Genomic DNA, 24,330 nt, shown 5'->3' with positions numbered 1-24,330 from the left:
CTCCTTTAGGATTCCTGGGAGAATACTAGCTTATTCCAGTGAGTAGCTTTTGTTAATGTTATTGATTTGTTCTAGAATCTCTTCCATTACACTTCAATATCAGACAGATCCTCCAATGACATCATCTACTCCTGCCACAGAGGTAGGAAATTCCCTAAGTTCTTCTGTGGTCAACACAAAAGCAAACAAGGCAGTCACTTCTCTCCTATTGCTTCAACTTCTTCAAATCCCTTTTCTACCCTTTCAATCATCTACTGATACTTGTACTCTTAGGTAAACTTCATGCTTTTGATCCATTTAAAAATGAAGTTATGATGTGGGTTTTTTTTTTTTTTTTTTAATTCAAAACCTTTGTAGGCCTGCCTTATTCAGCTTTCACATTCAACTGGCTTCAGTTTATGCTTTGTTCTCTTTCCCTTATAAAGAGTGTCCTTAATTCTGATGGCCTCTTTCATGTGGCTGTTTTGCAATACCAGTCTTTTTCAGGTCTTCTTAAAGTAATGTGCAATAATGTGTTTTCCCCAATCGAGTTTTTCTGCTCTGACTTGTTTCTACCTGGCCATTATCTTGATTTTAGATTCTTACCCTTTTTAATATTAAATACACTTGTAGGACACATCAGGTTTTTTGGTCTTGAATATATTAGGCTTGCTGTAGGCAATGCTTGTAAAAGATATTTTGGACTGACTGACTGTGAGTGTATCTGCCCCAAAAAGTAATTTGTAGTGACTAAGAATCTAGTCTTCAAATTGCAAACAGACGTGATGTTTACATGTGAATAAACAAAATCTCCAATTATTACTGTGTTTTCTGTCATCATAGCCTTTATGATCTCTTTGAAACTGTCACAGTGTTACAGTCCTGGCTGTTTGTACCGTAGCTCTAATATGACATTTATCCCATCTATGAATGGGACTTCAAACGAAGAGGAATCTGTATTATCTATGGATATAACTGACTTATTTATCTGTCTTTAGTTCATAAACATAAAACACCACCTTGAAGATATCTAATCTGCCGTTCGGAAATGATTTGTATCTTGACATTAACGTGTTGCCCAATTATTATTTCCACACAGCTTCTGTTGTGCCAGTTATGTCAAAAATCCTCATTTAAAGCTTGTTGTTAAACTCACCATGAATTCTGTTTGAAGTAAATGAGAACATGCAACTGCGTCTCGAAGCTGCTGCCGTGTCAGGATGCGGCTGGCTGACTGTAGATATTCCATCGCTACTTTTTCTCGTGGGGTTGGCACAGCGACGAAAGGTTCAACGCTTCCCAAACTGCTCATATCCAAAGTCAGTGAGACATTGGATCCTCGTCTGTGTTAGAAAATAATTAAAACAGTTCTATCAGATCTGTGTTACTGTAAGTCTCAAACTCATGCATCTGATCCTGAGTTATTTATGCACCCTGACTTTCTGTATAGTCACTGAGAGATTTGGGTATGCAAGGACTGCAAGACTGGTTTCACTGGAAGCCCCAAGTGGCCAGAAAACCAAGATTTTACATATGATCCTACCTCTTGAATCTAACAACTGATGCTGCAAGAACAGTGTGCTAGGGAGCAACTATTTCGATTATTCTTAGAAGCAGAAACTGCTCCCTACACGCTACTTAATTGTTACAGATATCAAATGTGAAAGTAATATATTAGTAAAGAAGAAATACGTCACAGAAAAAAAGGGGATATATTTCTAACTGATACATATAACAACTTGGAAATAAATTAACAGTTATGTCAGCTACATGTTTAAGAATCTACTCAACTTTAATATACAGAATGGAGGGGAAAAAAGTGATAAAATCAGCAGAAATAAGTGGAAAGGCAGTGAAAACATCATGACTACTAAGTCAGTGGACAATGTCTTGTGTTAGATGGGAAAGAAGGGAGAGGCAATAAACTGTGACGAATGAGCTGCATCCCAAGAGGAGGAATGGTCACAGACTTGGAGGGGTTATTCGGAAATGCCAAACATCTCTTGCAGGACAATCAAATTCATCAACATTTCACATTTCTACAGGAAAATAAAGTTGGATCCAACAACACCTTTGAGCCCTTAAAATACAAATAAAGCCCACTTCTGTGTGCGTAGTATGAGCATTACTCTTTTTGTCTCTTTCTCCAAACAACACTTAGGAAAACTATATTTTTTCATAGTTTCAAGCTATTGATCAAATGTTACCTACTCAACCCTTAACTTTAGGGATACAGATTGCTGTAAATCCATGCTCTGTGAATTGTGATGACTAACCACACATTTTTAGGCAATAATCAAGGTTCCTGTGTTTACTAATCAGAAATCAGTACTATAAGACTTCAAGAAACAACTGCCTGAACGAGGCTACAGATGCTCATTTCAGTGTAAATGTCTTCTGACATTTATCAAGCAGCTATGCACACAGAGAGATATGATGACACAAGTTTCATTCCAATCCCTGCACGTTATCATCTCTCCGTTAATGTATGCTTACATGGGAGCTCTTTAAGCTCTTCGTCACTCTACCATGATCAGATATATACAACCACAACATAAGACCTCTGTCTCAGGTCTCTCCTATTAGTCATCCTGCCAGATCAGAACACAGCTCTACACCTTGACCATTTTTGAAATCACGTATGCCAGTGATTAACCATTTACTGGTTAATCCCTTATCCGGTGACTCCAGTTTTCCTGATAGGACTCTGCGTGGTTGAGTGCGTTTCTTATTGGCAGGAGAACTCCCACTGGGTGAGTGTGACTGCACACCACTCTGGACACTAGGATGTTGTTAAGATACAACTGTCCCTTTTACAGTAATACCACATATTACTATAAATATCATACAGACATCATCAGATAGTATCTGTGAGTCAAGTGCTATTAACACTGGGGGAATGCTCTCCTCTAGTCTCTAGTAAAAGTTGCTTGTATTAATAGTTGCTTTTTACTGCCCTTTCCTTATTTATTGGTAGCCCATTAGGTATTTGTATGCACAAATATCTGAGAAAATTACTTTTCAGACACTGTGACTACTTAGTGCTGATGTTGCAGTTCTGTTTTCTGATCTTCTGCCACCAGAATAAGCACTCGTAAGGTTTATTGCTTTCTTCTTTGTAACCATATGAACATAACACTTTTTTTTTTTTTTTTGTTTTGACACAACTTTGATGCATTTCCCTTCCTCTTCTACATGTCAGCAGATCCTTTAGTAATTTTCTTTTAAATTAAACCGTTTCTATCCTGTCAGTCTGCATGAATAGAAATTACTTCAGCCACTCACTTGTCACTTAGCAGAACACAAAGCAACAATAGCCAAGGGATAAGACCACCTGGTGGAATCGGTGACTCTTCTTAAGTGTCCATAAGCCTATTTCAGCTTGGGTGATGGATGGGTGATAACAAGAGCATTGCTGCCCAGGCCCACAAATGGTAACAGTGAGTCAGTGGCAGAGGCAGAGGTGGGAGAGGCAAGATGGAGCTGAGTCGGCCGCAGGCAGCTGGCTGCCTCCAGGGGTAGATGGGGACAATTTCTGTTGGCAGAGGGAAGTAGGTGGGGTATGGTTCTGCTAATTTTGCTAGGAGGTAGGCAGAAGTGAAGTAGCACCCTGGGCAGAAATGACTAGTAACTGACATATGCATAGACTACCACTGGCTCTGTGGCTCGCTACATACCCTGCACGGTACCAGAGCCCCAGTTGGCGGTACCAGCGCTCATACCCAAATCCAGAGCCAGCACAGCCTGGGAGGTGGGCACGCCAGGAGCCGGCTGTGGTGGCCGCTCTCCGCCGGACGCGGCGGGAGGGTCCTGGCTCATGTACCCGTCCTGGGTCCCCCGGGACTGGGCCTGCCTGCGGGGGAAGCCAGTCCCCCTGCTCCATGCTGCTTTTCAAGGAAAACATCCTGTTAGACAGCTTTCTCACAAAAACCCTCCTGCGAAAGCACCTCTTCTGACCATGACTAGCTGTTTTTTCTGTGGAAAAAAGCAGTCCCTCAAACAGGTGGCTCCGAGGGCGTATATCGTAAATCCAATCTTTTGAAAACAATCCAGAAATCCAGAGGAGAGGTGTGCAATGAACCCCTCCAAAACTGTTTAGGCTACCTTTGGTTGAGAAATGGGTAATGATTTAGACCCAGACATACTTCTGGGAGAGCCTACTGAGATTTCCTAATATAGAGGAAAAGTATTTGCATTGTTCAGTAACGAAGTACAGTGAAAATGTTAATATTTTCTTTGGCTTTTATATTGTTATAACTGACAGTCTTGGCAAAAAGGCTATTTCCTTTTTAACAACAACAAAAAATATACCTGATCTAATTATAACTTTGCGTTTACAGCTTTTACCATTTATGGGTATTATTGACGAATACCGGTGTTGAGAATCAAATAACTTACTCTGGAAAGAAGAAAGAGTTTTTAACTGCAAATTTAACACATTAAAAGCTACACATTGAATAAAAACTGAATATAGGGCAGAAAATAATTATCTAAAGGATAGTGGTCTTTCTAAAAAGTCCATAAGAGGATATACGATAATAACTCTTAACGGTAATTCTTCCATAAAATGGGCATCCCAAAGAACGCTTTTGAAAAAGTATGCTCCACTTAATACACAGATTTTAATAATGTTTACATTACCAATACTAACTTACCAACATTAATCATCCAGACTTCTACATTGTATTCAAGACTATGCTAAGGAAAAGGGCTGAAAACAGGACATAATGCCTTGTCTTGAAAGATGAGGGAGGGCCTGAACCCATCATGCACTTTTATGTCCTAACAGAAGCAGCTTATAGTCTCAGGTCCTGCTCTGGACTCCTTGGATTCTCTATGTTCCTCCAACAGTTAAATTCCTCACTTTCTGTAGAAAAGAGTAGAAAGCAAGAATTTTCTTCTCTTTTACTACCTGGGTGCAAAGCGGTTAGGTAGTGAGTCCACCTTTTCTCACCTTATTGGAGCGACTGCACAAGGCTGGCCACAGAGCAAGGAGGTACCACCTAAATCAAAGCCCATTTTTGGTAACTATCCCTTGTCTCCAATAAAGAAATCACAATTAGACCAGTGACACTTCAAGTCAGACAACTCATTTTTCTTGGGGAGATATATGTATCTCCTGACTATATACAATTATCTTTCCATTTCAAATTAGAGCGAAGGAGCCATAGACATGGGGTTTCCATTATTTCTGAATATTTACAACCCTTTTTTACCTTTTAAATAACTTTATATTCTTTATGTTCCCCATTTGAATAGTCTGGGCCAAATTAGAGAAGATTTTGTTGTGATACACCTCCCACAGCATCCCCTTGAGATTGCATCTTGATGGGGAAGAGCATCATGTGAGGAATCTGAGGAATTGCAAACATTTGTGACAACATTACATTAAAGTCAGAATGAGACTAACTCTTCCGAAGTTTCACCAGCTGGGACAGCCACCTCATCACTGGGTATGTGAACAAATGCAATCAGGAAACCACTTGTGTCTGTGTATTGTCTAGTATCCCAGAGCGGGGTCCTACTACATACTCATGGCCCTCTTTTCAGTTGGTTAATAGGAACAAGTCCACTGATCAGAATCCACTGGAGTATTTTTTATAATACATTTATAGAAGCAGATTTTATTACAGACCATGAGGGAAAAAAAAAAAAAAAAAAAAAAAAGGAGATTAATATAATGTTTGTTTGAAAACTCTCAGAAGGAAGCTCCACCTGTCCACCTCAGAGGGCCACCAGGTTACTGAAGCCTATTAATCATTAGTGAGGTCATTTCCAGGTCTTCCCTGACCCTAAAATTAAGCCACAGTTGGTGATTATGAAAATCCAATTACCCGATGCGTTTTCCCAGTTGTTTATTTAAGCTGGGTAATTTCTTTAAATACACATTCCCATGTTTATTCAGCACTCCTGAAAAATGCAACGCCCAGATTCCCGGTGCTCAGCTTTTCATTCTCTCTAGTGGTTTTGGAAGCGGCGGTGACGGCTGCTGCCCTCCCAGAGCCATTGCCCCCTGACCCCGGCATTGCAGACGCGGGAGGCGCTTCCTTCTGCGCCCTCGGTCCTCCGTCCCTCTGCCCAGCCTCTGCGCGGCCGAGGCGGGAGCTGTGGCAGCCGTGCAGCTGGAAGGAAGACATTAATTAGCGGGAAGAGCAGCGCTGGCTGCGGCTGCTGGGGATGGACTTTGCTTCGGGTCCTCGGATCCCGCTTGTACCAGGGGATGCTCCGCAGGGCTACTCTCCCTGAGCTTTACTGCAGGGATGACAAGAAGAACACCGCGACTCCCCTGCGCGTTTTGTTTCTCTAGTGCTCACAGACTAGGTCTAGACATGGGTCCAGATTCTCTTCCTTTGCTGGTCCATCTCATCAGCAAACGCGCTGAATTAAGGTGGGTTTTGCACTGGGAGAGCACAGTTCGGCACGTGGTTTCCACCACTTGCTACCTTACCGGAGCCAGACTTCACTGGCTTGTCTTGTAATTCAAAGGAAAAAAATATAAACTTGTAAAAAAGGACAGTGGGGAAAAAAAATATAGGTCTCAGCATTCCAGCCGCTTTTAACAAAATAGCTAGCAGAAAACATGGTGATGTAGATGAAGAAATGTGATATATAAGCTGTGGTGGGGTAGAAAGCACAATAAATCAGAAAAGGACATAATGTTGTTGTTATTAATCCTGTATTTCAATATAAAATAAATAAAAAGAGGATACTGCATAACTCCCATTGATTTCCTTATGAAAAATCTGTTGAAAAAAGAAAAAATAGAAACGCAGAAATACAGAGGGGTTAAAATAATCTTTGCAAAGGACTGAACATACTGCTGTTTTCTTTCAGCCTTGGGCAAACAGTAACACAGATCTTCTAATATATGACTGAGACATTTCTTCACAAATCCAGATTTATAATATCCATTACAGTCAGTCCTCAGAAGGTTAAGAGATTGATCTCATTTGGAGTGAAATATAATTCGATAAATTTTAAAGTAACATTCACAGCATCGTTGCTTCTAGCAAGCATAAGAACGGTTTATGTATTTTTCACAAATGCTTATATATGATTCTTGCTCTGCACATGCTAGCCTGAAATACATATCATCACCTTGTACTGCTTATATTACTGGATGTCTTGGGGAAGTAGGGCTGAATGAGAGTATGGTTATGTTAATGGGTGTGGTAATTTCTCATTTTTTTTTTCTGAGTATTAGCATACTATCTCAAATGAGTCTTGTAAACGTATGGTAAAACTCCATTATTGACCACCCAAATTTGAAAAAAACATTATTTTTTTTCCTAGGTCTACATTAGTTTCTTGGAAATGTACAGCTCATAAGTTTCAGTTTTCTGTTGTGCCGCAGCATATATTAGAGAATAATCTGATAGGAAGTTCTGTTAATATACAATACCCATTAATGTAATTATCTTTTAATTTACTCCTACTTTCAACAAAGGTCAATCAATAGCATCGGTATTAGTTTGAGAAAACAAATGAATAAAAAATTCATTATGTAACTATGTGAATGTCATCCTAATAAATATTCACGCATAGTACTTATTGCATATAACGTACTTCCTATTTTTACACTCCTAGGTGCCCTGTGAAGCCCTGTTACACAGATGTTATGCTTGGCAGATCTGTGATGATAACTCAGTTTCCCAAACGATCTTTGCTTTGCTTGCTGACGATTCTGGGTTGCCATTGGTTTTCACTTGAACAAATGCTGCAGCTTTTAGGAAACCACTCAGACCTGGGGTTACTGACACTTTTAAAAAACCAAACCTACATCACACCCAAACTGAATTACTCAAAAGTCAGCAGCTGCAATCAACCAACAATGCCAAAGAAGAATTAGGACTAGAAGTAAGACTAAAACCCAAGGTCCCCTAAATCTGTGTCATTTCTCAAGTTACCTGAAGTCATTTTGGAATCAGTTGTCACAGGTACTCTTCTGTAAAGGAAATTACTCTTCAACTGACTTCAAAATTCAGTATTATTTATGCCAATCATTTACTTAAACAACAACAGCAGAGGAATACAAACTGATTTGGATAGAAAATCTGCAACTATGAATATAAAATGACCGATTTACTTTTCATTAAAGGATAATATGACTTATTGACAGTTTAAATTGATACAGCCTGATACCTTGAAGGACCTATTTTACTCAGGTCATGTTTGGTCATTTTGCAGTAACTTTATTATGCATGAAAATAAAAAATGCAGGACCAGAGTTCCACCTTCAGCAATTCGGTGTGCAGGTGGTCAAAACTTGATCTTTACCCCTCTCCTGCTATCCCCTGACATACCACTGCTACATAAAACACCAGCAGTTACCTACTGACCTCCTATCGTGCCTAGGAACAGTGGACTTCTCCTTTTCTATAGGGTCCTGGCCCCACTACCAAAGCCTTACTCATCTCACAGATTAACCTTTCTCTGGCTCTGAATTTTCCTCTCCAGAGAGGAGATCCTGGATGGATAGCTAGATATTAGCCCAATGTTTCCACAAGCATGCTTAGCAATTAAATCATTATTGTTACCGGTATTTACGGTATTTCTACTCTGCCTCACAGTCATCTGCATGTGAGATGAATCCTGTAGCCCTTTGTGTGGGCAGCCCTATCTCACCAAGCAGAGGACCTCCTTTACAGTGCAGAGGGAGTAATCTGGAGCTAATACTTATCACCAGAAATCCACACATGGAATATATTTAAGCTCAGGGCTATAAGGGAAGAAATGGGATGAAGTATGCTGATCCTTGGAAAGAACATCTGCCATTTCTGTTCATGTTTGTTCTATCACACGGCTCTCATAGTATTCCAGGGTTGCATTATTATTTTTCCCCACTTATTTGTCACTTGAAAAACCGATGCTTCCTGCCTCTCACTCTGAGGAAGGGGTCTGGAAGTGACAACAGCAAGCTGTGTGCCTACTGAAAGACAAAGAAGAGGGATACATGGCGGTTGTGAGGCAAGACTTCCAATCCTCTGCAGCTTCCTAGCTACAAGAAACCTCCTGGCAGCACCTGGCAGCATCCTCCAGCCCTCTCTGAGTCCATAGAATCTGATCAGGAACCTCAGCCATAAAGTTTGAATATCTTTTCCAGCTCCAGAGGGTCTGATCTTGTTCCCACAGCCACGAGCAAGAGCAAGCCAATACCTCCAGCGCTAAATTGCAAACAATTCTCAGGATCTACTCACAGCTCAGCATGTCAAAATGAACTGAGGAAATGGTTTTGACAAGTACTTCTGGACTAAGTTTTAAGCAATCAGTATCTGGTTAGGACAGGAATGGCTCAATATCCTGTAGAGGAAAACAGCTGACATGAGAGTAGTTTCAACTTTCCCTCTTTTAATCATGCTTTCTAATGTACTGCCAATTCACTCCTGTTCTGCCCTCGATAAGGCTACACCGCCTGGCTACGGGAACTGACTGTTCAAAAACGTGAAGCTTGTACAACCTCCCATCTTTTCCTGTAGATTATTTCTACAATCAAATTGCATTTTGTCACGCAAACTTCTCTCTCCAACAAAATCTGAATTGTAACATAAAGCTCTATTTCTGATTTGTATTCACATACACATGTTTTCAGCATGAGTGAAAACTGAGTTAAAAGCTCAGAAGTAAAAATAAATGAAGATGCTAATTTGTTGTGTTTATTTGATCTGTTTTTTTCAAAGAGCTGAATAAATGTTTACTACTTTATGGTTAATTTGCTTTAGATGGTAGAGCTTTAATTGAATGCAGTCTTGTTTATTGCTATTATTATCTGCTTGCATTGCAGCATTGCTCTATTTCATACTGGAGGCCTCATTTCACAAACATACAGGATGACCTGTTCTCTCTCCAATTAATGCACATGCTAATTTAAACCAAGCTACAATGAATATAAACAAAAGGGATTAAAAGAATAGGGAAAGGAAAAGAGAATGGAAAGGAATAACAATTACCTGCTAGGGCTGCACAGATTAAACAAATGCACAACTTAATGAGCTCAGATAATGCATTTATTTAAGGAAAGAAATCAAGAACTGTTAAAATCCCCCACATATTCTGTTTGGCATACCTTTTGCTTGAAAATTAGAAAAAAAAAATCAATTTGCAAAATAATTTTTGTCATACTGATGTCCTCTACCTGGACTCGTGCAAAGCATCTGACAGTGTCCTGCATGACATCCTTGTCTCTAAACTGGAGAGACATGGATTTGATGGATGGGCTGCTTGGATAAGAAATTGGCTGGATGGTCGCACTCAAAGATTTGCAGTCAAAAGCTCGATGTCCAAGTGGAGAGCAGTGATGAGTGGCGTTCCTCAGGGGTTAGTGTTGGGACCGGCGCTGTTTAACATCTTTGTTGGTGACACAGACAGTGGGATTGAGGGCACCCTCAGCAAGTTTGCTGATGACACTGTGCTGTGTGGTGCAGCTGACACGCTGGAGGGAAGGGATGCCATCCAGAGAGACCTCAACAGGCTTGAGAGGTGGGTTCCTGCAAACCCCATGAAGTTCAACAAGGCCAAGTGCAAGATCCTGCACATGGGCTGGGGCAATCCCAAGCACAAATTCAGGCCGGGTGAGGAGTGGACTGAGAGCCGTGCAGGTCCTGGGGGTCTTGCTTGACAAGAAGCTCAACATGACCCAGTGATGTGTGCTCACAACCCAGAAAGCCAACTGTATCCTGGGCTGCAATGAGAGAATTGTGACTAGCAGGTCGAGGGAGGTGATTGTGTCCCTATACTCCTGCCTCTACTTTTGAGACCTTACCTGGGGTACTGCATTGAGCTCTGGGGCCCACAACATAAGGACATGGACCTGTTGGACTGAGCCCAGAGATGGGCCATGAGGATAATGAGAGGGATGGAGCACCTCTCCTATGAAGACAGTCTGAGAGAGTTGGGGTTGCTCAGCCTGGAGAAGAGAAGGCTCCGGGGAGACCTTATAGCGGCCTTCCAGTACTTAAAGGGGGCTACAGGAAAGCCAGAGAGGGACTTCTCACAAGGGCGTGTAGTGCTAGGACAAGGGGTAATGGCTTTAAAGTGAAAGAGGGAAGATTTATATTAGATATAAGGAAGAAATTCTTTACTATAAGGATGGTGAGGCACTGGCACAGGTTGCCCAAAGCAGCTGTGGCTGCCCCCTCCCTGGGAGGGTTCAAGGCCAGGTTGGACAGGGCTTTGAGTAACCCAGTCTAGTGGAAGATGTCCGGGGATTGGAAATAGGTGATCTTTAAAGTCCCTTCCAACCCAAACCATTCTATGATTCTGTACTTGTACGAGTTGACCCTCTATGATTTCAGTTCATGATGCCTTGGAGGAGCTGTAGCCAGCCACCACCAATTCCCATTTAGATCTCTTGTTTAGGTACAAAGCCTGACTACTTTTCCCATCACAGGCAAGACTCACTACAGTGTGCCCAGAGGGTGCTTGCCTGTGGTATTCAGAGAACCATAGCCTATCTAAGAGAAATTATCTAATAAATGAGAACAGAGAGGTGCAACACTACAGCAATAGCTTCTAGGAAATGTTTTTTTAAGACTGCTTTACTGAGATATTTTGCTATTTAGTTGGTCAGTCCTATGGTAAACAAATAAGTAATGGATTGATCTTAAATTTTTTAGCTTTTAGATGAAAATAATGTTTGTGGGTATTTTTAAAAATTATTTTTATTTTCATAACAGGAGCCTTATCAATAAGCCCATTTAGCTTCATGTATTCCATACTAATTAATCTTTTAAGCACAAACACTACCTCCATCCTGCACCTGCTACTCATTTAAGGAATATGATCTACAGCCCTTATTTCCAAACAAGCAAATATATAATCTATTCACACATTAATGTCCTTCAATACTCTTCTGAGCCTTTAACCAAAACCAGCTGACCTGGAAAAAGACATAGGTAGTATACTTAATGTAAATGGGCAGTATCTTCAGACAGTATCAGTAAGTGAAAATTATTTTTTATTGTGACTTGAGGACTAATCAGTACAATGAGTTCTTTCCTGGTGAGTTTGCCATTTGGGAAAGACAGGAAGGAACATCTGGGAAAAGAGGCGTTTACTATACCCTGTCAACCTTAAGATAATAAAAAAGCACATTCCTTGTTTATTTGACTTGGTCTTCATTATCTTTAAAGTACTGCAAGTGTCACACAGAAGATTTCTAAGCAGAAAAATGAATTGTTAGTGCAGTTTGAAGAAATCACTGAACGGGAGCAGTTCCTGAAGAATGTTAAACCTGCAGACCCACAGGATTGCTCAACAGAGCTGCGCCATCTATGGACATTTCTAAAGGCAGCCAGCAAAACTGCTCCACTAAGCCACACAGTGGACAAAGCATCTAAGGCTGCCTGTACAGACCAAAAATCGTTTTAGCTCATACACTTTGGAAGAGACAGTCCCATTTCCAGAGTGACTTCTGTGCTTAAATTCTACTACGAGTTGATGGGATTTAGGCTCTCAGAAACAGGAACCATATATGTGCACTTTGGTTTGCCATTTAGCTGCTTCTAAAGTTTCCAGAGCTGACACCTAAACCAGGTATATAAACCTTTATCTCTTCCCCATTTATTATTCTTCATTCTCTTTAGTGGTCTGGCTTTCCAGCCTTGATTTCTATGGGAAGGCTTGCTCAAACAAGTGTATTAATGTGAAAGTGCCTGGATTCCCTTTGAAAATGAAGTTTAAGAAATCTACTTAGGCTTGCAATTTGAAATGGAGCAGTGCTTCAATGCTTTTAAAAGATCGCTGTAAATGTCTGCATACTAACATGTACTTTATTTTGCACTTCAGAGATTAAATAGACCTTCAATAGAGGTATTGCGAAGCTGTATAGTCCCATTTAGAGCTGAGTGGCTGATGAGGAACAGACAGGTAAGTGACCTGGAGCTCCTTCCTACAGAGCTCAGCAGATCCCTTGAAGGCCACAGCCCTGGCCACTGCCTGTTTTCATCAGAGACATTCCTATAGGGGAGTGCATAGGCTGGGCTCTAGAGAAGGGAAATGCATCTGTACCTGTGACCAGAGATGAAGGCATGGGCCACAGTGAAGGCTTTCTGGATCTTCCTCATACACACCATCAATGAGTCAGTACTGACTTGAAATTTCAGAGTGAAATAATTATAATTGCTTCAGACTCATAGTTCTCTATTAGGAAAGGATTCACGGCATTAAGAAACTTAAATCACTTGATTTAAATTCAGTTCTATGAATGTGAATAGAGGATGGAAATGTGAGGACTCTGATAAAAGCAGTGTTCCTCTAAATGTACCTTGCATTATGAAATAAAGGAGAAGTCATATCTGAAAGATAAACCAAACTCCCTCCCAACCCGACCTCCACCTATCTCAGTTCATATGCTCCAAACACAGGGCTTCATACAGCTGATGATGTAACACGGGCTAGATTAACATACATTGAAGGGAGTGATGTAGAAATATGAATGTAAATTTGGTGTACTATGTAAGATCAAAGGTTGACCACTATCCTGTTTTCAACAATGGTCAACAAGAGGAGGTTTAGGGAAAGAATGCAAAGACAAAGCAAGGAGCAATGACTGATTATTTAATTAATACTGTTACTTATTTTTAGTATGCCCTCCAGTTTCTGGCAATCTGTACTTTAGGAACATCCTGAACCAAAGTTTGCTTCCACGTCTTTGTGTCTGGTATCTTCTCTTCTGTGATTTTCACTTCAGACAGCTTTCTCAGCCCACCTTACGACCTCTGCACTGTCCCAGAACAATGAGCTGGGAGCCAGGCAATAGTGAACACTAGGCATGGGGACTAGAAGGGTATTTAGGCCATTTACATTTGGGAAATCCTTGTGATGAAGCAGAAAACATTTTGGTTTATTCTAATCTTATCAGTAAATTGCGAATGCATTCCCTGTAGCCAGAGGATTACCTTTGGGATTAATTACAGTACCAGCTTTCTGTTTTTCACAATGCCGCCTTCTTTCACAAACCTATTCAGTATTGTGCTCTGTGGGCCAAATTCTCTTCCCAGATACCTCTACAAATCCACTGGGACAAAACAAGTTAAGTAGAGTCTAAAGTGAAACTAGATCATGCAAATTCGATTTATTAGCTGTTGTATACTTTCCTGCTGTTCTGATTGCCTTCCTTCATTTATTTCAAGGCTACGCTGTTACATCCACTATCAAATCCAGGGAACAGAGCTGAAAGCCTCTGGACTATGCAGCAGTCCTCCACTGGAATTTTCTACAACTCAGGAAGGATTTGAGACATCTCAAAGACAGGAGATGCGTCTGCCAGGGGGATGGTGGGAAGCAGGAGCACCAGCCCTGGCCGAGGGGCAGGCTCAGCTGCTGCCTGCCCAGCACCAGCCCCGTCTCCCTCTGGCAGCATGGCTTTCCAGGGAGCTGCTGTTGGCCATCCCAAAGCATCAGGACAGAGTTCCCTAGAGAAACATTGCACTTAACGACATTTTTCTGTGTGGGAATTATATACAGTACTTCCCCTTCTGATGCTTATCGCATATTTGAGCAGTTATTTGAAGTTGCTGTGTTCTGTTTTGCTCCTGTTATCAAATCACAGTATTAACATAACAGCGATAATTATAGCAACCATAAATTAATAACAACAATGCACACAGTTTGTTAAGCATCAGAAGTATATTCTTTGATAGGGAACATAAGTGAAGTCCCTGCCCCAGAAAGAAATATCACTGTTGTAGCTTCTTACAGACTCCACCGGTTAGAGAACTGAACAGAGTTCAAAAGTCCAGGTATTTTATGAAGATAAGGCACTGATTTGCAGTATCATCTTGCATCAGTCACTTAACCAATTAATGTCTCACTTGCCCTGCTATGAAAATAATAAAAAGAGTTCCTGAAACATGTTAGCCATGCTCAGTGAAGGTTCAAAGTCAAACCAAATGATGGTATCAAAGCAGACAAACAACTCTAGCAAGAACCTGGCTGAAAAGTCAGTGTCACATGAAACCAGCTGCTGCCTCTGGACAGTATTTCTTGGACTGATCCATTCTCATAGCATACTCTGGGCATCCCCATCTCTGCCATGCTCATATTGCTTCTCCATTTCCTGAGACTTGCCTGATTGTCTGTATGCATTTACTACCTTGTCTGATGTTTAGATTGTAAGTTTTTTTGGATAGAGGATCATTTAATTTTTGTGTGCATACAGAGCCTTGCACAGAGAGATCCTGATCTGTGACTGAAGCTCTCAGGTACTAAATGCTAAAGAGGATTTCCCACAAGTGCTGAGAAATAGTCTGACCCACAGATTTACATGCAGTATTCTTTGAGGAAAGATGCTAGGTAGCAATGTTAAGCTTCCTATACATACTAGCTCTGACTGCATAAGAGATCTCTGCTGAATTTCCAGAACTGTTTTCTGAAAAAAAGCAGTATAATTTGTCAGCTGTCATAATTTGTAAGTGTTCTCCTGACAATGCACAGAAACAAAATGAATTATGATAACATTCAAAGAAGATATTCATGGCCTGGAATATTAACTGCTGGATACAATATAAGCTAGATGCTTAGTAAGTACTGTCCAGTACATGGTTTCCTGCAATTCAAAGATATACTTGGATACTTTGTATTGAAGTTTTGGAGGCGCTTTGATGCTTTTATTTCTTTAACTGTGTTGTGTGTCTGTTCCTAACATTTTAAATTAAGGGCAACTGAGCTAAATTCAGCTTTAGGCTGCCCTGCAGAACAGTTGGCCAGAAAGAATGGCATGATCGGTGAGTACATTCCAAAACAAGAGAAAAGGTGAATATTTCTGTTTTAATTTGAGGCATTGGCCTTTTTCAGTCATTACTAAGAGCATTCAAGGAGACTTCTATAAAGCCCCCAAATCTGAAAAATTAACCTTTCTTGTAAATGTTAACCCCCTGTATATTGGATAGGGATGTTCCCTTCGCTATCAGTTGTTTATTTCACTGGAATCAGTACCTGTGGGTTCTAGTCAAGGATGCACGAGATGCAGGGTATCTCATCCTGCTTATAACACAATCACATAATGAAACTGCTTCTCTTCTCCCTCTTTGTCCCGTAGCATGGCATTTCCAACCTGCCTATGTGAAAAGGCAACACATTTGGTTGTAAATGTTACAGATGGACACATCCTGCTACAGGCTGAACTGAGATACTGGAACATTCAAATTCACCTAATGTGCATCTCCTCACTTTCCCAGATGTCCCACTCTGTCTGCATTTTAGAACAGCTGGGGAAGCAGTAACAGAAACCCTGCCTGGGATGGCCAACCACAGAAACAAAGCAGAGGCAGAGAGGAGCTGAGGAAATCAGTCACTGGAAAGCTGTGTCAGAGTTGAACCGTCTGACTGAACAGCACTTAAAACCCAAATCTGCAGCTGGACAAGACAAGAGGATTACTCATACAACTCAAATTACTCATATGCCCAGGGCAACAATGGTTCCTCTGATCCTAGGCCTGAGAATCATTTAAATATTAACATGGATATTTCCCCTTGGTTTCTTGAGCTGTGTGTTACTTTTCAAAAGATCAGCTGGACAAATCACTGCAAAACCACCAAAACTGTCTACCAGATGGCAGCCACTGATTAATTTGTCTTAACTTAAGCCAAAAAGGAAGAAAATGCGATGGGTGGAGCAGTAAAGACAAGCACAATCAACATCCGACCAAACAGGGTTTCCTGTCACCTTGGGAACGACACTGATTGGCACTGCGGTTTCCTGTGTACAAGCTAAAACCAGTAGCAACTGAAGGAACAAGGATAAACGCCAGATAAGAGACCTGGGCATACAATAAAATTATTACAAAATTCCTGACTAAACCTTACAGGATGGTAAAGGCAAAACCAAGGGTAGACATGGGCTGTGTGCTAAACTGAGCACTCCCAGGCATCTAAGAGAAGAGGACTACAAAGCTGCATCAGAAGAATTTCTCCAAAGAAGGATGGGCTAATTTGCCCGAATTATCCACTCCCATAAGGGATTGTCACATGCTTTGAAGAGCTTTTAGTTCTTTGCAAGAGGAAAAAAAAAAGGAATGTGGGACAATTTAAAGCAGAGATGGAGCTAGGAGCGGAAACATACTGTCTACCCATGCTAATCTGAAGTAATCTGCAGGAGGTGCTAGAGACACAGGGAAACGGACTGTGGGTGTAAGTTTGGGAGATGGTACATAGTTATTTGCATCTATTCATTTAGATTGTAATTCCCAGAGAGTTTTGCTTCAAAGAGCTCTAACCACAACCAAAACACCTTCTCAACCAGTCGGGAGTCAAGTAGTTAAAATATCGTTTTTAAAGGGTCTTTGTTAGGCTGGTGCCTGAGTTCACTTCCCCCCTAGAGAAAGGGGACAATTCATGTTCCTGTCCTCTTCCTACACTGCAGATAAGCAAAGACGTCTGTAATGGGTTGGGCAGAACAGGCATTTGTGCAACTCAGAGGTCCAGGGCTTGCAAAAAGTTTTCAGAGTGACTGTGCACTAACAGAAACGTTACACAAATGCAGATTGGAGGTAAAGCATTGTTCTCTCTCTAGTCATAAATCCACGAGCTACAACAGACCTCTCAGGCACTGAGAAGATCGTTAGAGCTGGATCCCACTTCATGTTCCCCATTACTTAGACCAGATTCCCCCACCTCAGTAGCCTGGGTTTGCAACCCTTGACCTTACCCTGTCACCCAGAGTACAGGTACCAGCAGTCATGGTGTGACCTTCCAGACCGTCGAGATGGCCTGAGGAGGAGGGAAGCCACAATGCTGGGCTGTGAGGAGAACCTGCACTGAGAGGAACGTTACTAAATGCACAGCCCATAAGCAGCTGCCCACATTGAGGACTGCTCCCCTCATGTCAGCTGCTACACCAGCTGTACACTTCTTCATGTGCAAGCTACATCTAGAAAAAGAAATTAAACAGTGCCAGGAAACAATCCCAGGCACTGCAGCTCAGTAATTGATATTGCTATGTTTCAAGCCATGCAGCCCTGGCTTATTTTTAGCCTTTGCCAACAAGAGCGCTCCAAAGTAATGCACTGGCACGGTTTGGAAACCAGTACATTCACAAACCATTCCCAGTAGGCAGTCTGTGTCCAGCCCCCACTATTTTGGAGGTAAAGGGAGCTTGGCAGTATGATCTCTGCTAGCTGGCCTCAGTGCAAGAAGTGTTTCTGGGTTTACTGAATTTATTAGTGCATTTTACAGACTAGGATGGAATATAGCTGAGAAGTCTGCCAAATGAGAGAAATACATTTTTTGGTCCTTCAGAAAGTGATTGGGTTTTTTTATTGTATTCTCTCCTCTTTTAAAATGATGTGGACAAAAAGTAGCCTATAGGACTTTTACTGTACTTCAGGTTAAGGTTCTCATCTTTGTTACATCTCTTCAGACAGACACGCCAGCCAGCCAGTCTCAATCCAGTGGTTAGGAGCCCGGCTGGAGGAGGTTTATGTGCCATGTCCAAAGTGCTCTAATGAGTCGGTGGCAGAGATGGACTGCAGCACAAAAATTCCTGCCTCCTACCTCAAACTCAGTTTACTGGTCTCTGGTGCTTTGCAAATTCCTTCTGATAGGATATCACCGTAAAATTGTTCTCCAGCTAGTACTTTTGTGTTGGCACATAGCTGTGCTTTGAACAATTACACTGACATTTTCCTGAAAACAATCCCTAGGATTTAAATTAAGAATGCAGAAATCATATTCAGCTCCACACAATAGGGTAAATTTATCCTCCAAATCTATGCAAAGCTAGTATATTTTAGCCAGGAAATTCAAGGCCCCTTCCTGTAAATATATTAAGTTCCCATGCTTGTATCATAAACTACAAAACCTGGCATGTTTACAGCAGTGCAACTGCAAGGTGCTACCCTCTGAGCATTACTTGAAATGATGACTCACAATGGATGGTTTTGTACAAAGATAACAGATCAGCAACACCATAATTATATTTGCAGCAACTGTGCTCTGTGATCCAAAAATCAGAACAGACCCAGAGAGAATTGTTGGAAATTTTTCCCATCTACTAGAGCAGAGATTTGGTTGAACAGTGAGATCCTGAGATGCAGCTGCCATTATATTAATGAAGCAAAGAGCACATCAGGTTTTTTAATCCTGGTTCCAACATTTCTTACGATGCTTTATTTGGTATACAGTATTGTTAAAATAATGATTCATTTTAACAGCGACTGCTTTTCTAACAGCAGGAAAACAGGTATTACAGTTAGTGTTTGTCATCCACAGCATTTGCCATCCAGATGGCAATTGGCAGGGCGCAGAAATTGTATAGGTGGCCAGAACAATAGTTTAATTTGTGCATCTATGCAAAATAACTAATAAAAGACAATAGTTATCAATACTAACATTGGAATTTTCTTCCACCTCAAAACTTGAAGCCCAAATTGTCCATGATTTTCTTGGTAAAGATGTCAAATACAAGATGTTTCTGAGGAAGGATGCTAAAGGCAGACAGAACAATAATTGCTCTCATTATTTGTCTGACTATATGTGTGAGTACCTCCTGTTAATACATTCCTGATTCAAACTCTAGCTTTTGGCACGGAGTTACACAGACTACTGTGAGTTATCTGAACACATTTTTTTTTTAAATTATTTAAAAATATATTGCCTTTCTTTTCCATCAGAATATCTCTTTTTCATCTTATAAGGAAGTGGACAGAGGTGAGCATTTAGCAGCCTTATAATGCATATTATTTTAAATTTTATTTCATTATACTTGCAGCAAGCTGTACTCACTGTATGTCCACTGAATACTTCTTAGAACTGGGGAAAAGAATTCTGCTGTCAGTTTTCAGGCATCTTCAGGATGGTAAGAAAAATCTCACTGGTTACAGTCTATTAACTGTGGCATAGGGTTTTTATACTATTGCTCTGCTTTGTGGGGAAAAGTAACATCACGCACGGTTCTCACAGAGTTCAAGCCAAGATACAGTCTTATCTTTTATGTTTGTAGGGAGTTACACTTGACATTGATTTAAGTGATCTGCACCCTACTATTCTCTATTCTGATGCCTAGTGATTTTCCCTAGAGGTTGCAAACTTGGTTGCACAACGTATGTTGAACGATGTCAGTGACCAGCCCTCTCCTCTCGAGTTTTGCTCATGCAGGCGTTGCCTGCCTTCCTTTTCACAGAGTACCTTCTGTTTTACTGTGTCCCAGCAGTGCTTCCATACTGTTGCAGAATTCTTTTATTTCACATTCAAAACATACTTTATTATTTCACCTATCTGCCAGGTTTTTGCTCTATTTGCCAAACTTTTTTTCTATTATATTCTCCACTCTCTTGTATTTATTTGCAGAGAAAAAAATATTAGCACAAAGTACATGTAAAATGTTACTTGGTCTGAACAGGAGTCCTGCATGCCCCTAGCATCCTGATATGTGAACATGAGGAACTCTCCCTTTTAGACAGAATAATTTTCCAATGAATATGTAACAGACTGAGGAAACACAGTGCTGTGATTTTTCCCACTGATTATGTAGATGTAATAGCCACTATTTTGGGTCTTTGTGGCTAGGATGGAATACAAATGCTTGAGAAGACTTTCCAAAGCACTGTTTGTGCTTTTTAACACACACAGTAAAAGAGCTGTTTTCCACGTTTTCTTTTCTTCCATGTACTTTTGCATGTTAGATAGTAACTAATTTGAACAAAACAGTATATTGTGCACTAGTTAGTCGAAATACAGTTGTCCTAGTCACAATCATGCAGGAACTAGAACTCACAACAGCAGTGGCTATAGGAAAAGTAAATCCAGTTGTAAAACAAGTGAATACTCCGCTGGTGTGGTAACTTATTTATATTTATATCTTCACCATGCTTGTGTTTTAACAACTCACTGCTTGTACTAAGAATTTTCAATGCTTGACATGTCAGAATGAAATTTAGAATATCACATCCCACTTCACCAGATTGTGATTTTGGCTGGGACCATTCATATCAAGATGAATTTTGGGCCAACCAGCAGAATAAAAGGAAGCCTTACACTGCTGAAGGAAAAAGTATATATTATTCATATAAACCTATAAAAGTGTGAGTGGAAAAAAATAAACACTGATGCAAGATTCATGGATATGCTTATGGAAAATTATCATTTACATCCTAAATTCAGGTGTTGGTGCTATGATATTGTGACAGTTCATCAGTGAAGACACCCACAGGATAACATTAGCTCTCCTGCTCCTTAGGTCAGTAACAGCATGATGTGGGTTGCTGATGGAGAAGGTCTTTGCTGCAAAGGAGCAGCAGTTATGAAAACACCAGAAGAGAGCAACTTTGAAGCATTCTGTACTGAACGATCTAGAGCATGCCCGGAGGCTCTGAAGACAGCCCTTCACTTGCCTGCCCCAGCATCTATCATTAATTGTAATAGAAAGGGGTCAGTGACTCTGTTCTAACAGCTCTATCACCCGTCAGTCCATCCTCTGCTCTTGGCCACCACTGCCCCATCCCTTCCCCCAACAGCACGTTGCACATGGGCATACATCCCTGATCAACATCCAGGCAAATAACTCGCCTCCTGAGGACACTGGGCCAGCTACCATCCTGACTGCGTGACCACCTTCCCTCCTCCCAGAGCTACAGCCAAAGAGGAGAACATGCAGGCCACCCACCCTGTGCCTGGACCCACTCACAACTGTAGGCAGTAAGGCAACAGTGCCAGAGTCTGTGTGTGTCACGTAAAAATAATCTGCATCATTCTATACGTTTGATAGTGCAAACGTTGCATAATCTGCTGGGGAAGCTGTGCCTTGTAGAAATAGCTGAGTAAAAGCCTTTCCAGATACACAGGAAAAAAAAGTACATGAACTTGGCTCTAGTATTCAGAAGCAAAATATGTTTTAAGAAGCTGGACAAACTCCTAGAAATATTTTGATCTATGCACAGTTGTCCATTAACAACTTGACTACCTCTGTACCAGCCAGTGCTATTCCTGTTAAAAATGGAAAGGTTCAGAGGGTCAGATGCTGATGTGGTACTTCGTGGAAACTCAGTTCCACCATATTTTTGCATTTAGATGTGCTCCTCAAAGCAGCACCTAGTGTGAAGAGCAGGGAGAGCTTGAGAGACAGGCATCATCTGGCTTTTCTGCCCTATCCTTCAGACATACTGTCACAAACTTCCCATCTAGATGGCCAGGCATAGTGGTTGGCTCACTGCCTGGTTTTGCCCATGGTTCATTGATATCTCTTTGAAGAGATACAGTTTGGTCTGGATCATCAGCATTTCATGACTATGGATCACATTTAAGGAATCAAACTAGGGAGTTTGGATAGTTAGAAAATGCTGCTCAGGAACCACTGTCAGGCCATCTGGCCAAAGGAATCTCAGTGCTTAGTTTGTCAAGGATCCCCCATATCGTCACTAGCCTGCCAAGAGCAGAAACCAAAATCAAGGTAGCCAACATTATTGAATGGGTGCCCCCAAGTATGGCTATGAGCAGGAGGGGACCTCCAGGCTTGATCCCACTCCATACTGACATAAAAAGGGCTGCGAGCAGACTGTTTGGTGCACAGTGTGCTACCTGCAGTGTGTAGACCCATGCTGTAATGTCCACCGCTCCCATGTGTAATGAGGATGGCCCAAGGTTGCCTAGTGCAAGGTGGTTGTGGGGCCGAAAGGTGGAGAGGGCTTTTAAACTGTCCACGTACATAGTCGTTAGTGAAGTCTCAGGCAAAATGTGTTGCTGCATTATTACTTTTTGCCTCCAATACTTCCATGTGTCGAAATGTGTGTAAATTTGTTCATAGTACAGGATACAGTAAATAAATAAGAAATATATATAATAATAGATGCTTATTTCATAGGAAGAGAAGACAACCTATTCCCTGAAGTTCTCTCTCTCATCCCCAGACCTTTGTATCACTAAGCTTGAAAGAAACTTAAACCACTATTTCTTAGAAGTGGACTTGGGCTGATAAAGTGTAACTGTGTTAAACATGACAAAGAGAACTGCAGAATGGGACATTATCACAACTGCTTTTACTTTTTCACAGTGGACTATTAGTGTTCTTTTACAGTAGAAACGGAAGTGCTCAGTTCCTTCAACTCTTTTTCCCTTAGTAATAAGCTGAAATGCCTGGTTTATTTGATCAAACATCAGGTTTAGTTTCCTCTTTGTAATTCATGTTTCCATTTTGACACATCTGACTCAGGACTTTGTCCTTCCAAAGGACGAAATTTGATTTAGGAGTATTAAATGCTGGGTTCCTATCTGCAGTGGTGGAAATTAAGATCCTAGATCAATAGTTTGTGTTTTCTTTGTCTGAGCAATGGAAAAATTTCTTCCCCGGTCCTTAAGTACAAACTCCCTGTGCAAATTCCTTCACCCCAATCCCTCTCAACTATTATGTGTGCTATGTTAAGTGTTAGGTATTAGAAACTAGCTATGTGATTCCCACGCTCATGTGCTTTATTTTTAGGGTCTTGTGGAATGACAGCAACTATCAAAATGTATTTACTTGCTTACTCCATTCCTTATTTTTTAGCTGCAGTGATATCACTGTATATATCATGACCGCTCTGCCTTTCAGCATCTTTTACTCATGGAATAATCAATCCCCCTCCCTTAGCTCTGTCTGTGGCTCATAAAGCCATTGATAAAATCTCTGTCATTGAAATCTCGTGGTCGAGGCTGAACCAGGATTACTGCTCAACTCTGAGTGTCCTCACAGAGAAGGCTCTGCTTGGTCTCCTTTTCATTCTGATTTCCCCATCATATCTGTGTGGCATCTGTTCTTTCATGTATCATTTGTGCCGGGGTAGAAGAGTTCAGTTGCATGACTGAATGCTACATTAGTTATTCAGAGCACTGATGCTTTATGAAAGCATCCTGCAGCCATCAGGTGAGAAATTATATAGGTTTCTAACAGAGGAGAGACAGATGTCAGTGTTTATTCTCCTGTGGAAAGAATAAGTAGCTTTATAAAAAGAGCACTGGCCCAGCGTTTGAAAGGTAGAATGAGTGGCAAGGTTTTGTGCCCAAGTATTTCTGAGAAGCTGCACACAAGGGTTGGTTTCATTACTCATCACTTCTTTCTCTTTGTTGTAAAGCCTGTAGACCTTGAACTGTATTCTGACCATCATGGAAAGCTGGATTTAAGGAGAAAAATTATCTGAAGGTGATAATGGAAACACCGTATGATATTGGTAAATGCACTCAATGTAAGTACTTATTTTTGCTAAGTTCCCCGTGTGCTAGGGACTCCCTGACAGTGACAACGTCCCTTGCTGACTAAACAACCAGCCCATGTGCCCTCTGTCAGGAACTCCCAGATCAAAACAGGCAAAAATCAATGGAAAATAAAAAATTAATTCTTTGGGGTAACTGTTGGAAAGGGGAAGAAACAAATTAGCAAAAAGAATT

At 41.0% G+C, this 24,330-nt stretch overlaps 1 protein-coding gene across 5 annotated transcripts in view; it reads right to left on the bottom strand.

Moving 5' to 3' along the window:
- The window catches only part of PTPRR (protein tyrosine phosphatase receptor type R), a 154,212-nt gene that overhangs the window by 34,066 nt on the left and 95,816 nt on the right, over positions 1 to 24,330 (bottom strand). For all 5 annotated transcript variants that reach the window (XM_032999847.2, XM_042792880.1, XM_032999844.2 and 2 more), the window contains one exon: positions 1,136 to 1,322. In XM_032999847.2, the coding sequence (XP_032855738.2) occupies positions 1,136 to 1,322 (187 nt within the window). The remainder of the gene's footprint in view (positions 1 to 1,135; positions 1,323 to 24,330) is intronic.

This window comes from Tyto alba, unplaced genomic scaffold (assembly GCF_018691265.1).
Source record: "Tyto alba isolate M040663 unplaced genomic scaffold, T.alba_DEE_v4.0 Super-Scaffold_2, whole genome shotgun sequence".
Classification (NCBI taxonomy): Eukaryota; Metazoa; Chordata; class Aves; order Strigiformes; family Tytonidae; genus Tyto; species Tyto alba.
Note: the sequence above shows the minus strand (reverse complement) of the source record. Positions and strands in the feature narration are given on the sequence as shown.